This window comes from Habropoda laboriosa, unplaced genomic scaffold (genome assembly GCF_001263275.1).
Source record: "Habropoda laboriosa isolate 0110345459 unplaced genomic scaffold, ASM126327v1 scaffold22, whole genome shotgun sequence".
NCBI classification, from domain to species: Eukaryota; Metazoa; Arthropoda; class Insecta; order Hymenoptera; family Apidae; genus Habropoda; species Habropoda laboriosa.
The window spans coordinates 8,357,498-8,375,332 of NW_017100261.1; the positions used below are offsets into that span (position 1 = coordinate 8,357,498).

At 38.9% G+C, this 17,835-nt stretch overlaps 1 protein-coding gene across 1 annotated transcript in view; it reads left to right on the forward strand.

Annotated features, from left to right (window-relative positions):
• The window catches only part of LOC108572804 (potassium/sodium hyperpolarization-activated cyclic nucleotide-gated channel 2), a 118,173-nt gene that overhangs the window by 72,069 nt on the left and 28,269 nt on the right, over positions 1-17,835 (forward strand). The window contains exons 3-5 of the mRNA XM_017935112.1: positions 397-560; positions 10,112-10,248; positions 11,157-11,300. Coding sequence (XP_017790601.1) covers positions 397-560; positions 10,112-10,248; positions 11,157-11,300 — 445 coding nt within the window. The remainder of the gene's footprint in view (positions 1-396; positions 561-10,111; positions 10,249-11,156; positions 11,301-17,835) is intronic.

The following is a 17,835-nucleotide window of genomic DNA, read 5'->3' on the forward strand; positions in this document are numbered from 1 at the left end:
GGAATTTTTATTATTTTCTTTGAAAAGTATCGTAAAATTTCACTGAATAATAATTCTTTAATATTCACGTACCAATGCAATTTTTTATTTGCTGAGAAATATGCAATTGATAAAAGTACGTGCAAGATAAAAATGCAAAAGGTGCAGGAGTTACAATTTTTATATTGTCCAGTGTCTCAGTATTTTGATAAATAAAATGTGTATTCTTTCTTTTACATACATTTAATATGCTGTAGTTTTTAGATACTTAAATAATATTGTTTCTTATTTTTTTGACTTGTTTTCTTTTTTTTTCAAAGTCAGTTTCTTTTGTACTCACTTCCTTCTTGCGTGTATGTTTTAATTTTTAAATTATTTACACTGTGCTAATGTTACTTGTTCTCCTTTTGATTGCAGATTCTACTGGGACCTCTGCATGCTCTTCCTGCTGGTAGCTAATTTGATAATTTTGCCAGTCGCCATTAGTTTTTTCAATGACGACCTAAGCACTAGGTGGATAGCCTTCAACTGCCTTTCCGACACGATATTCCTCATAGACATTGTCGTCAACTTCAGGACAGGTGAGTCTGACTACTTGTAAATCTCCATACGACATTAAGACACCGGAAGTTTCATTTTGAGAAAGAAACGTAATTTAAAATAAAAATTAGAAATTGCAAATAACGAGAAGAGATCTGTAAGCTGTCACGAACGCTTAATATTGTAGTATAAACTTTAATTTAGTTAAAAGGGAAAAGAGAAAATATTGAGCGCTTAAATTCGTAGAGATTTCGTTAAAAAGGAAAAGAGGAAAAGTTGAGCACTCAAATTTGTCAAGATTCTGCTAAAAGGAAACACAGAAAAAATTGAGCGCCTGAATTCGTTAAAATTCCAGTTAACAAGAGAAAGAGAGAAACCTGAGCGCTTAAATTTGCCAAGTTTTTGTTCAAAGAATACAGAGAGAAAATTGGGTGCATAAATTTGTTAAAGTGAGAAAAAAAGAGGTAAAATTGAGCGTTTAAATTTCAAATAAGGTACCTCTATCTTTACCTAAACTTATGCATAAACATATCTCTCCTCGTGAGAACTGCACAGACGCGAGAGAAAAGGTCCGTGTTAACCTTTTAAAATACCCATGTTTAATTTTTCAAAGCACGTTTAAAATTGCACAGAGAGAGAGAGAGAGGGAGAAAGGGAAGAAAAGAACCAGCCTTAACTATAACATGCACACAACCGCCTGAAGTTACAAGTTGATAGAAAGAAGGGAGAAAAAGCCCCAGGAAGCCGAAGAATATTCTCTATCCCGGTCGCGTCGTCACATGGAAAAAAGTTTCTCGTTCCAATTGAACTCCGTCCGTTTGCTCGTTTAAAGCCTTATCTACGGTGTGTCGGTGCATTCAACTAAAAATCGTTCGATTTCGTGGATACAAAAAGACGCGACGAGAAGGCCTGCCCGGCCTTTTTGGCCTGGACGATCACGTCAGGGCTAATGGTAACCTCGTGTCCGCGGACGAGAGGGGATGGGAAGGAGGGATCAGAGGCGATGCAAAGTTTGCATTGTCGCGTGCACATCGGGAAAAGGACATCGAGGAAAGAATGGCCGACCTCGTTCCTCTCCTCTCCATGGCCTGGCTGGCTGGCTCGCTCTCATCAGGCCAACCCAAATCTCCGCTACTTCCCTCGGAACGACCAACGATTCGTTTAACTGTATCCTAGCATCCTCGTTTCTACGTAGACGATGTTTCAGAAACGCGTGGAAATTCGTGTCTCTGTTGGATAGATTAAGGGTGAGGTGGTTTTACGAGGCTTTGAAGACAATTAGCCTAACTATGGTGATTAACTGGTTTGCTTCCTTTTCTTTCTTTCTTTATTTATAGCATACATTATTTGTTACAACTGGAATTTTCCATCGATAATGGATCATCAACGATAATGGGAATTATTTCGATGATTGATCTATTTTTTTTTTTAATAAAATTATGATTGTACCCTAAAGTCGGAGAGAATGCACTTCTACGCCTGATAGTTAGCTTGAGAGCGAAGAAATTAAATAAGGCCTGAAGGTGTAGGTAGAACAAATAAAAATTGATCCCTTCGCAGTACAGATTAATGTTTATGATAAGCCTGTTGATGTTTATAAAGGGTTCGGTGAGATTCCTGCTTACGAATGTGACAGTGTCTGATAGAGGGCCGAGATATTCATAAATTAAAGTGCGTTATTTACAATGCTTCAGTAGGATTTGTGGCAGGAATTTAGACTGTCTGTGGCTAAAAGGAGTGTTTATGAGAATGGGCAATTTAGACGACTAACAATTGCCCAGTGACTCGAAGTCGTGTAACTGTTGGGTGTCACAGAATTGATTGTTTGGAAGAAAGCATGGGCAAATTTATGGATGGCAAGCAACCGTAGAAAAAGTTTCAAAATAATGGTTAATTTTTTTTTTTGGAATAAATTGAAAATACATCTCAAAAATATGCTTGAGAATTTGGAAATAATTTTATTTGAGAATTATGGGACGACTAACAATTGCCCAGTGACTCGAAGTCGTGTAACTGTTGGGTGTCACAGAATTGATTGTTTGGAAGAAAGCATGGGCAAATTTATGGATGGCAAGCAACCGTAGAAAAAGTTTCAAAATAATGGTTAATTTTTTTTTTTGGAATAAATTGAAAATACATCTCAAAAATATGCTTGAGAATTTGGAAATAATTTTATTTCAGAATTATTGAAATAATTTGCAGAACACACGAGATTAGTTCCAATTGCAATGTTCTAATAGATTTTAAAGAGCGAGACCAGTTCGAGAGTGTCAAAGCATCGATTTATTCTTTGCATAAATTAAAATTACAACATCTGAAAGATACGATTCTACAGTATTAAGGACGAATTTGTAAAAACAAAGAAGTTAGGAGCATACTTGTTTTCACAGAAAATTGGTGTGGAATGAAACAATAGAAAAAAGTGCCATTTGCACAAGAAACAAAATTATTAAGAAGACACTGCGAAACTTTCTGTTCCCGATGGACTCTGTAGTATCATTATTTACAATCTTCAGACGTCCCACCATTTACATCAATTGTACAAACGGAAGTTTCAAAACGTTATTCAAAAGTTTAGATCCGTCACAGATGGCCTAAAGCGGTAAACTTCCCGTGCAGATGTTTGCAAGTTGGAGTATCCCAGAGAATTCATCTTTATGCTTGGAGGCATGAGAAAGACCTCAAGGTTACCAAGCATTCCTTTAAAAAAAGAAAAGAAAAGAAAAATCGTTTCATTCTAGAAAGGAGGATGTTAAAAAATGGCCAATTTTGGCATGCGGCCGGAACGAAAAATGTTTTTACAGCATGATTCTACGCATCCTGAGGAACAAAAAATGTAATTGTCATTTTCTGGGAGATTTCAAAGTCAATTTAATTTTTTTAAATGGAATGCTATATTTTTTTATACATAAAAAACTAACTAACTAAAAACGACTATTAGAGAAATTCTCTTCCTCTGAAGAAGTTACTATGAAGTAAAGCTAGCACATAGTTAAAAAGTATAAATTAATTACGTGCATTTATACCTACCAATATACCTGTTCAATTTTAAATTATTGAAAACTTCTTTCTATGGGTATTCCCTCTACATGTCCTCCATTATTGTACTCGTTGAACTCGTCTTAACTATCGTCACGATAGGGATACAATAAAAAAATTAGACTCTAACAGAATTTGCATTTCTTAACTGTGTATCCGGTGATTTCATTTCTCCACTAATTTTTTTTCCGTACTTTTTTCACTCGCACGAGAGTTTTGTCAAGAATACGAAATTGCTTCGTGTTTGCACAGCAACTGTTTATTCGAGTCGTAACTCTCAGAGAGTTGAACGATGTTCTCAGACGCAGTGTCCACCCGCGAGAGCAACTCGCGATAGTTTTACTCTCAAAAGGACAGTGTAACGGTTTGAATTTAAAAGAGGCGCGTCTTTTCACCGTAATCGGCGTGCATCCGCCGAGCGGCGTTGGGAGCGGCGACCGCGCATGCGTCGAGCGAAAAACAGTATGGCGTATTGTATTGTATTAAGACCATGTGCGTGGCGTTTGTTTTCGGTTTTGCGGCCGAGGCTCGCGTTTCTTATGTTCGGCTCGCAAGAAATATCACGAGTTCTAAGAAGTTCAGGCCTAGAATTATTCCCAGAACAGTTGCGAGCGTACAGCGATTAGAAATCGGGCAGGACGACACGTCCTCAGTCGGTGTTTACGAGGCTGTCGAACGAGTGCCTCAACGAACGTCGCTTATACTGCGCGATTGTAGTCTTGTAGGGAATACATCGAACAACGCGTTTTCGATTATACGCGGATTTCCAATCAATTTACGTACTTAGCATATTCGTTCGTGTGAATTAAGTGCCGCTGCATACAAGAAGCTTGTGCACCGAATTCAAGTACACAACGAACAGCTCAGCTTGGGAGAAAAATTAAACGAGTAGCGTGTCTCTGCGAGCTACCCAGCTACAGTTTTACGGTACGTGTTTGCGTGAATAATATGTATGTATATATATGTACACAATCGAATGATTGAGTTAAAATAGAGGAGAGCCTACGTATAGCTAATTAGATCAATTACTGCAACAATTTCGGAGAGAAAAATTAAACGAGTAGCGTGTCTCTGCGAGCTACCCAGCTACAGTTTTACGGTATGTGTTTGCGTGAATAATATGTATGTATATATACGTACACAATCGAATAATTGAGTTAAAATAGAGGAGAGCCTACGTATAGCTAATTAGATCAATTACTGCAACAATTTCGTTTTATCGTATCCTAAGTTTATTTTTCTTGCAATAAGATGTGTTATAGCTGTGAAACAACAACAAATTAGTTTTTTTACTGTTGTCTCCCCGAGACATATACATACTATCCTTTTCTGGAAAAACACTGTCTCTTAGTAAACAACTAAATCTTTACACACGACCTACTGCGTTCGTTATTATTCAAACGACAATATACGACAATTGACATGCAGTGCAAATGATCAGACTTCAGTTTTCCGTAAAACCGGGGACTTTTATCACTTCGATAATAAATAACTATTGGTTTCTGATTGCTTCGAATATAAGCATCGTGTCATCAAAGAATTCCTTGTTTCGATTAATTTGTCATTAATTATTTTTCATTATTTTTTTCAAACAATCTTTTTAAATAATACTCGATATGAGTTTCTAAGTGGTTAATTTTCGGACCATCGTCCGAAGGAAACGAGTCGGAATATAAGTATGGTCATACTCTTACGTTGAACCGCATTTTTTATAACTTTCCCATCATTTCCGGGAAAAATGACAATTACATTTTTCGCTCCTTAGAATCACGCGTAGAATGCGTAGAAGTATGCCAAAATTGGCCTTTTTTTAACATCCTCCTTTTAGAGACAGCCAAACTGTCGTTAACGAAGTTCATCCGCAAATAATCTAAATTTTAATTAACAGGAAAATTCTCCTCCAGCAAAGAGAACCTTCGAGGTGCATATTTCAGCTTGGAATTTTCATCGTTTCTTCAAACGTCGTTTTCCACTTGGTCACGATTAGGTAATATTGTTGCGAGAGAGGCTTTTGAATGGAAGTCTGCCTTTGAGATAGCGTCGGTGTCACCGCCTCGAGAAAGCTCCGGGGAACTTTGAAAAGAAGGAACTTCTAATTGTTGACATTAAAGGGAAGGCGGTGAAAGGGAACGGAACAAAAGCGCGAAACCCGGAAAATCGTGGCTTTCATGCGAGTCGATTACATTTTTATGAAGTTACCATTTCGATACGGGACCGGTAGATTCAATTTCATCTCGTCAAAGGTTGCTCTTCGTTGACTAGAAATAGTTTCCCAAAAGGTTAATTATCGCGAAGGAAATTGTTCGTTAATTGAATTCGACGAACTTACCAGTTGATATAGCGGAGAAATCTGATAAGAAGATTCGATCCTGTTACGCGGTTGGTGAATGATATTGAAGTTTCGATTTTCTTTCGTAATTGTTTAGAATTACGCGATAGAAGGAATTCGTAGAAGCGTCGTATCGTTTGTGAGTAAACTGATTTTATTTGTGAGAGAGATTTAAAGGTTCGAGAAAATTGCTATTCTTTAGAGAATAGACAATGAAGAGAGATACTTTGTTTCATCTACGCAGGTGAATTCATGGGTAACAGTTAAAGGAGAAGAAGCAGTCAATTTTTGTCGTTTAAACTAGTTTTTTTTTTTTTTTGTTATTCTGAGTCCTGGTTTAACTCGCTCTAGCATTTGTGACAGGAATCTTTATCAATACGTTCAGTAATTATTTATACGTATTTTTATATGCATAAAAACATGTTTTAGACAAATGTTGCATGGTGTTAAGGGGGACACATTTTTTTATATCAAGAATGATCAACCTTTATGTCAAGATTTTGCTTCTTTATGTCTACCAATGTTATTATGTTTACATTTATTTTCAAATTAATATTCGAGCAATAAAAATAGCAATGAAAAAATTGTTTTTCTTTAGCAATTTAACTAACAGTTTTTGGAATTTTCGGGCTCTCTAATAAAATATTGTTTATCTGTGTAACTTGCTATTAAAACAGGGTTAAAATATCCCTATTTTAAATTGTCACATTAATATAACTAAATAGTCTAATTTTAATTTTAATTTTAGTGACGCTCTTTAAAAAACAGGTGTTAAAATGGCCCTATTTTGAAACGTAACATTATTCTCGTTAAACAATGTAACTTTAATTCTAACCTTTCAGATAAATATAGCTCACTTTTGCTATGTTACTCTTCGCAAATATCCCAAAATTAACAATTTTCGTGATAGCCACTCTCCCGGCAAATTAACGATACCTAAAGTCTTCAAAAATAGTCTACACATAACGATGCGTGATATAATCAACGATTAAACAAACATCTCACGGAAAAACAATACCCAGCTGACACTTTCCCAACGAAGTAGAAACCAATTACTCAACCTAATAATTCACCGCGAACCATCAAACGGAAACCTGTTTCTCCGTTCTGAAAACCACCGACAGAAGTGATACATCAACAGCTTTCCCGAATATACGTACATATATACACATCTTCCGCAATTATTAAATCTAGAAGGGGGTAGGGACGTCGCAATAATAACGTTGCTTGACACGCGGCAGCCCGGCAAGCTTCAGACGTTTCGTTATTGCCGGGGGATTAATTTGAAACGCGTTCTCGAGTTCGGGTCCCAGGAACGGTGGGGAAATTGGGTCACGTGCCGTGCCCGATGAAAGCCATTGTACGCGTTAAACCGTGTACGTGGGCCGCGTCGATTCGCGATTGTTGCGAATTCTTGATCCAGATTATCGGCCGTCGACCAATATTACGTACCGCGTGCCGCATACTAACGCCCTGGACAGGCGCCCACCGGCCGAGAGTCGATCGAGGATGAAATATTTGGATGCTAATGAGGCGGTCGCTTCCGGGAAAGACTAAGTGCCCGCGTCAGAGTAGCCAGAATCTGGCGGGGGAGGGTTCGATTCGATTATTTCCATGCTGTCACGTTTTCTATCGACCTGTTCAACGGTTGAAATCGGAGCAAGACTGCTAATTCGCGCGTCGATGCAAATAGGCACTCCTGCACTCTTTAAGGGTTGCTAGGGATTGGGTTTATGACATGGACGCCTGTTTACGCTATTTTCAAATGCGCCCTTTTTTTCTTCGCGTTAATTAATTTTTCTCTCAAATTGGCCACGGAGCCCAGGAAGCGTTTTATGGCTGCAGAAAAATAAATTTTCCGCGGGCCATGTACCTTCCCGGTGCCCACTCGTGAACATTCAATAGACACTGACATGTCATGAAACCTCTCGCGTCTCCCTGACCGCCCAAAGTCCCGTTACGCGTGAGCTACCCCTTGGGCCTCACTCCCTCGCCATCGCGACATACCGCCACCCTGCCAACTTGGAAATTCCAGGGTGGGCGGCATGCTCACGGGCCAGGGAAAACCGTCCAAGGGGGTAGACCCGTTCCCATTGGCGGAGACCACCACCTTATGCTCATACAGCTTTTTATAAATAAGCGCACCAACGCGGCGCACAAGACCCTGCCAACTTGGAAATTCCAGGGTGGGCGGCATGCTCGCGGGCCAGGGAAAACCGTCCAAGGGGGTAGACCCGTTCCCATTAGCGGAGACCACCACCTTATGCTCATACAGCTTTTTATAAATAAGCGCACCAACGCGGCGCACAACAGAGATCAAAAAGGGAAAATAGACACACACCACATAAACTACCACTCTTCAAAATAAAGTCTTTTCCTTTTAACATAATAAAATACGTGCAACCTCTAAGTCACCACGACTTCATACCAGCAAGCAACCCGCACCACGAACCAGCGACAATCCTGCGCCACCACTCTCGAACATAGCACTTGATCGAGGCGATTGTTTTCTTTAAAAAAATTGCCGAAGTTAGGTATCCTTGTGTAACCTTTGACCTGTCCGAACAGTAGCGCTTCTTTGAGAATTTACTTTGAAGTAACTGTGACCCTTTTGGGAAAACAGTTTCAGGTGGATGGTAGTGGCATAGTGAAGAGTGTATAGAATTTTTTTTTTAAAGAAAATGCTGAAATTGAAAGCAAACCAGGAATGATGAACAGGGTCTTGAAACCAAATTTTCTGGATGGAATATCAAATGAAACTAAATTGTCCATGGACTAACGTAAGATTTTTGGTTTAAACGAGAGTATTTCAAAGTAAAAATTCGATTTTTACACGAATTTTCCACGAAAAATCCACGTAAGGAATCGTAAATTAATGATTTTAACAACCTTCGCGGAAATTTTTAGAGATTGTTCCAGCGGAAAATTAATCTTCTGCGAATGTTTGCTGTGAGATCCGTGTTTGTTCTAAAATATCGTTCATCTGTGAGGTATTTCAGATTTATGAAGGTGAAGTTAGCATTTATGAAACGTGGGTAATCAGAAAGTAGCTGTAATAACAAATAATGAAAGTTATTAGAAAATACTAATAGTAACGAAAGATTGAAGATCAGTTAGAAAACTCAAGTTCTTCGATGCACAGAGGGAGAATTTGCTATTTTCCTTCTGGCTGAGTGACAACGTATTCAAACCTTGCAACCAAACTAGTAGCCCAGATGTATAATGATTTTCAATCTTGGAGAGGTTGAGAAAATCGATGGCAAGACGAGAAACTGAGAGAAATAGTTCTCTGCTGGCAAATGTGAGAGATGTCACATAATAAACTTGAGGGTACCAACATGCAGTTGCATGTACGCTCTATGAACTGTGTATGTATGTACATATATAGCGAACTATCTCTCTTGATCCGACCATCAAAGGAGACATTATTGATCCCTCTAGTTGTGTTACCTCGTGTTACTTTTCTCTCGGTGTGTGTATCTATTTCTAAAGATTCGTTTATTATAATGAAAATGTAATTAACAACTCTTCCAAGTGATAGGAATTTTTAAAGAATATTTAATATACCTGTGTAAATATACAAGGAAAATATGATTTTCCTGTTAAAAGAAATTAGAAAATGTGCAATTTCGCATTGAGAGAATTTTAAAAGTTTGCGATTTCTAATGGTATAACGTTAGGAGGAATTGAAAAATTTCCAATTTTGTAATAATTGAAGGAATTGAAAGTTTACAAATTCAAATTTTCATATCCGTCATGGTGGCTTTTTTTGAAATAATTCGAAATGTGTATCTTAGAAATTAAGAGGAAAGCATAGAATGAAATTTGACTGAATGTAAATTGAAATGTGTTTTCTAACAATTGGAAATATACGAAAAGAATGTAATTTTCATATTAAGAGGAATTGACAAATTTGCAGTTTGCAATTTTCATCTGTGTCATGGTGAATTTTTCAAAATCAAACGAAGGACGATACAATTTTCATATTCATAGAATTTAAACAGTTTGCGATTTCCAATGGTATAATATTAAGAGGAAGTGAAAAATTTCCAATTTTATAATAATAAAAGAATTTTGGAAGTTTCCAAATCCCAATTTTCACGTCTGTCGTGGCGGCTTTTTTGAAACAAATCGAAATGTGTACCTTGGAAATTAAGAGAAAAGCATGGAATGAAATTCGACTGAATAAAAATAAAAATTTGCCCTTTTCACTTTTGTTTCCAGGTATAATGCAACAGGATAACGCGGAACAAGTGATCCTGGACCCGAAGTTAATCGCGAAACACTACCTCAGGACTTGGTTCTTTCTCGACCTCATTTCCTCCATACCACTAGACTACATTTTCCTCATATTTAATCAAGTAAGTGCATATTAATTATCCTCGCCTTGGTCTACGTATCTCTTGCTTTAATTCGTTACCCGGAGTTGTGTTTTAGTTCCTCTGCAGGCTCGATTTATATAATTAATCTGTTTGTACGAACCTTGACGGGATATGCAGTCTTTCCAGATGCGTGAATGCATTATTAATCATGTGCATTATTTTACGAAATGTTTTCCTTCTCCGCGTGAAATTCATGTCGAAGCCTTTACATTCTTGCTTTCGTTCGTTCAAAATTAGTGGAAAATGAATGAAAATTAATTACCCAGATCATGCATCAATTAAGTCTAATAATTTCCAACGATCATTTCGCGATTCGCTAATGAATTCGTAATCGATCGTCGAACTTTCCGATTAATACAGCAATTAATTATTAATTGCTCAATTTAGCAGTACACTAATAACACAAATTAACACGATATACAACATTACAGTCAGTTTAATTCACGCGCGGAGAACGAGAGTGCTTTAATTCACAATCAAATGTAAAAAGTATCGCACTATAGATCACTAAAAAAATCGCAAAAACAGCGTGCGTTAAGTTGCAATTTCAGCGAAAGGGGTAAAACCGAATTAGTTCACCGTCCAGTTCGTTCAATATTCAAGATGAAACTTCTGCATTCACTTCGATCCTCCAAAGAAAAAATTTTTCCCCCCAATAGAATCACACTTTGGAACGTGTTACCTCACCGGTCCGCAAACTAAATCCTCCGATTCATCGTAACTTACGAACACGATCATCATCGCTCGATGAGCAAACATCCTGAAACCTAAATTCAGCTTACACCCCCTCTCGTTCTCCAGCCCGACGTGCAAATTCAATTCCACGCAGGCTTTAATAGGCCGCGTACAGTACTGTTCCCACGTGGATAATCGGTTCGATCCGTCAGTTTCAGGACTTTAGCGAGTCCTTCCAGATCCTGCATGCTGGCCGTGCTCTCAGGATCCTCAGGCTTGCGAAACTGTTGTCGCTCGTTAGGTTACTACGGTTGTCAAGACTGGTGCGGTATGTCTCGCAGTGGGAAGAGGTCTATGTGAGTGTTTAACCACTATTTCATTATATACAAGCACCGTTTCATTTATTTATTTATTCATTTTTTTTTTTTGTTTGAGTTTTTGGTATCTATCTATATATGCATATATATACATGCGTATATGTATATATATACCGTCATATAATATACCCACAGCTCGTGTGATCCTTGTACAAAAAAAAAAGATAAGAAAAAAACAAAAAATGAGAAGGAAAACCAAGCGTCTCGTCGTCGGTTTTTTTGTCAGTTTCAAAAAGTGACTGACTTTGTCTCTTGTTATATTCTATTTCTTTTTTTTTTTAATTCCTCACATACTACATATTATTTTATTGTTATTATTATTATTATATATATATACATATTTATATATTGAGCCTCTCTTGGCCGCGCTGTCTGTACAGCTTTGCGTCGCCGTTCATTGCAATGTTTCTGTTATTTTTTTTCTATCTGACGATCACGGGGCCTGGCTGTGGTCCTACCCCGTCCGTAATTATTTACTTCACGTACACTTTGAAATGTCAAAAAGAAAAGAAAAGAACAGACGGCGTCGATTATTGCTCCGCCATGATGGTCAGTTTTTGGAACTGTCTGCATTTACAGAGGTATTGCCGCGTTTTACCGCAGGGAATATATATATAGAAAGTACGAGAATATTGTATTAGCGTGTGTTCACCACGGGATGCTAAAAAAAAAAAGAGAGAAACCGGAGGTAAAAAAAAAAAAATAATAAGGAATAATAGAGAAAAGGAGCCAAAGTCCCACTGTGCTGGCGTTGTCTGTCCACACAGGGCAACGAGCTGATGTTTATACATACATGTGTATAGGTATATATATATTCTTATTGTGTGTGTACGTTTCGATAAGAGCAAGCAACAAAAAAAAAAAAAACGAGAAAAAAGAACGAACGAATAACATGAGCAAAAAAAAAAAAAACAAAAAAATAACGGATAAAGAAACGAGAAGCTCTCCACGCCAGTGGTGGATCTTTCGTTTGATTTACAAGGCACATGGATAGTCCTAGAAATTTTTTGCCAGTCGAGATTTTTCACGTGTTGGTCGAGGAAACGAGTTGTCACTCGACCAATTCGATTCGTTTCCACTGGTAGAATTTTGGTTCTCGTTTGGAACAAGTGTACGAGGCTCTCGAGTTTGTTTCGTTAGGCGACAGAGAGTACCAACAGAACGAGAACCGCGTCTCTCTCTAGCTCGTTCTTCCACCACTGCGGGGAATCCCTCGGAAGGCGAATTTGTTATAACACACACGCACACACATACACACGTTAAACATGTTTACACTTTTCTCGCTTTCAGTCTGCTCGATATGTATATTTATAAAGATTGACAGCGTACCCGCGGCTCTTACTCAATCCCGACTGTACTTCCAGCTTCTCTGCAACGAAAGTCTTCAAAAACCCCTCTGTGTGTCTCTCTCTGACGCGATTTACCACTCGTACACCGACCTGTTTACGCTCCCTTGCTCTCATAGCGATGGATATTCTATGTGATAATTCTGAATTTGTTTGGGGTTATGTTTGGTAGTTTATATCGATTTTAACGGTTGAATTGTTGGACAGATCTCGATGGAAATTGGGTGAGATTGAAAGTGTGTTCTACCTTCGAGAGACTGGAACGTGGAAATTGGAGGATTCGAGAATTAACGCGTTTGTGTAGAGCTGTGCCGTTCAGCTGGCCTTCTGGCGGGCAAGGGCGCCCGCCGATGCCCGCGGGCAGAGCTGAGGGCAAAGTCGCGGGCTAGTGATGTCACATACGTTAAAGCGGAGTGGGGAAAAAATGTTTGTGTTGCATATCTTGGAAACGTAATTCTGCTTCTTAAAACAGGCGATAATTATACCGTTGCCCGAGAAGGCGTGGCTTGTTGCCCGCGGATTTGTTTACGCCCGTACGCTGCCCGTGCGGGCAACGATTGAACGGCACTGATATAGAAGAACCAGCGCGAAATAAATTCGAGATAAATTCAGAAAAATGTCCGCTCAGTCTGCGAACTTGTAGCGATTATTTTCGCTCGTTTTCTTCGCCGCCGCTCTAACTTTCGCGACGTGAAAACAACGACAAACGTAGTAAAGAAAAGCACCGAATCCCGAGGAACTATCTATTTCGACACCATCGAAAAGCATCGAGGAACTATTTCATTTCGACACCAGTTCGCGAAAGAAAAAGCAATTCCGTTAAATACCCAAGAAAATTCCATACTTCCGCTTATCTGGACAGCAGACGTGTTATAATTGCCTCTCGTACAAGCTTGGAAAAGTTTCAAGGCTCCCGCTAAGACGACCAATTCAAGCAAGATCTCCCAGAACAATTTTCACGAGATCTATCAACCCGAAGAAACAACGTTAAAGAAACAATACTTCTACAATTACCTCGAACAACTCGCACGTAATATTAATCCATCGCTATGAGATTTCGGTGGAGAGCAACCATCTGATCGATCCTCCTTCTGTTTCTTTCTAATTTGTTTTCATGTTTCGTTCCGACCGGTATATTATACGGACACGAAATCTCTATACAAGCGGCAGAGGAAGTACAAAGGAAAAACAAACAAACAAACAAAAAAAAGAAGAAAAATTGAAAAAAGAAAGAAAGAGGAAATAACGAAATAATAAAATAAAAAGAAAGAACACACACGTGCATGAGAGCTGACGAGGGCAGGCCGTGAATCTCGATATATCGCGTGTATCGATGATATATTTCCATCGGCGACGGTTTTTCTCGAGTGTTTTTCCCGGTCGATAGGCGTTTTCTCGCGAGTGTTCCGCAAGCCGAGTGTGTCTCGTTAGGCGATAGGTAAGTAGTTTTCTCCTCGAGCGGAAGTCCTCTTGGCTCGATCTCTTCCGTGTACCCCCAGTGTATGTATGTGCAATCGTAATCTTCGTACACGAGCCGATTTTTCGAGCAATTGTCTCGAGTAGGTCTGGCGAGAGAGAATCATGTTCGAGCCAGCCGCACGATGGGAATTCGGATCGTTTTTGCCCCTGTGATAATGTAAAATGGGTCGAGGAAGCGTTCTCCAGTCGGTTCGATCGGATCTTGGTGTACACACGACACGGTATATATTTGTTCAGTGAGTTCTGTTTTCTGTTTTCAACTATTTGCATGCTACGCGAAACAATTCTGCTGTAACTTCGATCAAATTTCAATTAAAAAATTCTAACAAATCAGTTAACGAGAAATGAGAATTGTCTGTGAGTAGAAAATCGAAGGAAGAAGAAGAATACCAGTTACAGCAGAATTAATATTCGCGACGAGCCACCGAATTTAACACATTACGTACAAATCCCCCCCCAGTTCCATTTACAATCATCACACTGTAAGAGACAAGTGAGATAAAAGATGTTGCTGTACGAAATCGAAGTGATAAGACACACGTTACCTACCAAGAAGAATACCAAACTCTTCCACACTGATATCAAAGTGATCTGTATACCTTTTTCCAACAAATTGTGACGAGTAGACAAGGCAAAACTATGCAATGTTTCCGTACGTAATGGGTTAAGAGAAATGAAAAAGAGAACGGGGAAAAGAAAGAAATGCGAAGGTTGTTTATGTATTTTCAATTATCTCGTGGATGAAAAGGATGTGTCGAAGGATCTAGCCGGAGGATCTGCTCGAACTGTCACACACGTTTTTCAGTTTTCTTTTTTTGTTTTCCTTCTTTTTGTTACGTTTCTCCAGAGAGCACACGTCTCGGTAATTTTTGTGTTCACCATGTATGATTTGAAAAGTTAAGAGTCCTTTTTTCTGTCAGTTTGATTGTGTCTTGCCTATAGCGTGGCGCAGCGAACAGACCAACGAATCAATCAGGCTTTTCGTCCAATCTCGAGAGAGCAATCTTTTATTTTCCACTCTCTTTCTCTCTCTCTCTCACTCTCTCTCTCTCTCTCTTTCTCTCTTTTTCTCTCTGTCACCGTAATTACATACTCTGAATGTTACTACTTGCGCTTGCGTTTGAGAACGTCTTGTTGCCTCCCTCTGCTTTTTTGTTCTATCCTCTCTTTTTTCTGTTCTGTTCGACGAGCCAGATTCGCCGAGGCGAGCTTGCGTCGCGTCGGTTCAATCACCGAACCAATCATCGTCAGTCTCAGACGACCCCAATTTTTCACTTCTAGACAGTGTTCTCACGATAGGAAAACCGAGTTTCCTTGATTTCGAGGCGATCAATTCGAGGCTAACGTTAATTTTCCAACGATCACACATCTACGTTGAAAAGATTCACTTTCAAATAGTCGTATTTGAATTATTGTTATTTTCTTTTTGTTGTTGTCACTATTAAGAGGTTTCACGTGCTTTCGAGAGAATTCAGGATTCGAGTGTTGAAATTTATCGAGCACGATTTTTCGTGGATTGCTTGATTAATGTTGGAGGAAAATCGCGAAGGTACGTGGAGCTTCCAGTATCGTTAAATTCCATCGTGGAGAAGTACTCGAAGATTATCACGATCATCCGTTAAGGAACTCGACGAGAGATCAAGTTAGGATCAGTTGCACGGGTAAAGAAAGAGGAAGCTACCGGTGATTTCCTTGATTAACGTCCTTCGTACTCTGGCCGTATTAAAATCGGATCGTCTTCAGCTGTCTCAGCTGAATCGATTCCGTGGATTCGGTTTAACGAGCCCGGTTGTAAGAAATGTAGGAAATTGCTGACCACGGTTAACACGAGAACGAGCAGATTTTACATTTCGTGGATGAAGGAACGTGAATAATTAAAGAACAAGAACATCATTCGTTGTGACATCAATTTTGACAACTTGGACATTTGTAGCGAACCTAACTGTTTTCTTTTTAGAGCAAACTTAAATGGAATTATTTTGAAGAAATTTCAAAGGATTAATTAGTGATAGAAAATTTCTACAAATGTCCTTCATCGTTCGATTCACGCAAAAAAGTAACGGAACACTTCAGAACTGTTGAAACATTTTCGTTCGTATTAATTTTGCCCGAAGAAACAAGCATTCTGTGAAAGCTGTTAGACTGTCCTGACGTGTCGTTTCCCTGAAAATCATGCGATTCTGCGGAGACAGTTTTCCGCAGAGCAAAACACGGTTAGAGGGAAATGGTCTATCTTTGTCGAAAGCAGGGTTGGTGGATTAGCTAAAAACGGCACGTCTAATGATACACGACACACTTGGGCGTACTTAGAGCTGATTTACAACGTCGGTCCAGTTCAATACCCTAGAGATTACCTCTGGATTTGGACTTTGTGCTCTGATTCACGAAGAACGGTCCAGTCGTGATGGGTTCGCGGTCGTTCTCTCGAGTTCACAATGTCAATGAATTTCTTTTCATTTTTTATTATACTTTTGAGTTACACGAAACGACAGATTTGCGTCACTTTAATGGTGCAATTATAATTTTTTTCAAATTTTTTATTATACTTTTGAGACACATGAAACGATAGATTTGATTCATTTGAATGGTGCAATTGTAAATTTTTCTTTAATTACGTTCACACTCTTTTTACCGAAGAAATTTTAAGTTTTAAGTTTAAGTTTTACTAAAAGAAATTGAACCTTTAAGAGTGATGCTGAGGATTGTCCCAAATCAAAAATTTTGAATTATATTTTCTTGAGTTTAAGACTGGACTATCTAATTTTCTATCGAATCTTAACATTTACGAGTACGGCAAAAATTCCAAATCACGTCGAATTAATTACTGTTGCGAAAGTGTTGAATCTTGACCGCTAACTGAAATCACCACGACATTTCCACCAGCGTTAAATTCGATATAAAATCAACTGGACTATGGATTCTGATATTTACTTGGCCGACTACTAACTGTACCAACACACAATCACCAAGTCACGAGTCTTGAGTGTCCCGGGACCAATTCAAGACTAGACAAACCAATCAACCCCAGTATAACACTCGATATCAAATCTACCATCGCTTATTCTATGCCCAAAATTAATTGGTCGTTCAGTCTTATTTTCTCCTTGCAAAATTACATCGCAATCCTTGCAATCTGGAATATAAAACCCAGAAATTTAATTTCTCGTCAAATGCTCCTCGTCGACGATCCCGAATGACCAATTAACCCTCTTCTAAATCGAAATTATTATTTTTAAACAATTTTTCATTTACTAATTACCGATCGACGTAACAGATTATCAGAGTTTATTAACACAGATGAATTTTCATTCGAACACTGTTTAAGCGGAATATTCGAGAGTCGTTGGTAACGAAGGGGTTAAATTTTCGGCAGAGGGTAACGCAGGTCAAGTCTTGAACGTTCCGGGGCTAATTCGAGACTGGACCACTGTAACGAGAAGTCAATAACCCGACACAACCAAGACACAAAACAACCATAAAAACAAATGAAGTAGTAGGCGTTATGCGAGAACACGTTTCCGAATGGGTTTGCAGATCCCCCTTTATCAACAGCCGGAGAGGCACTACGAGCGTCGGGCGACACCGCCCCAACCAGACCGAATCAGCAAGGTGTGCCTGCCTAGTAACCCCGAAACCAAGGCCAAATGCCCTTTCTTGATTCAAGCGTTCGTTAACTTAAAACTTAATAT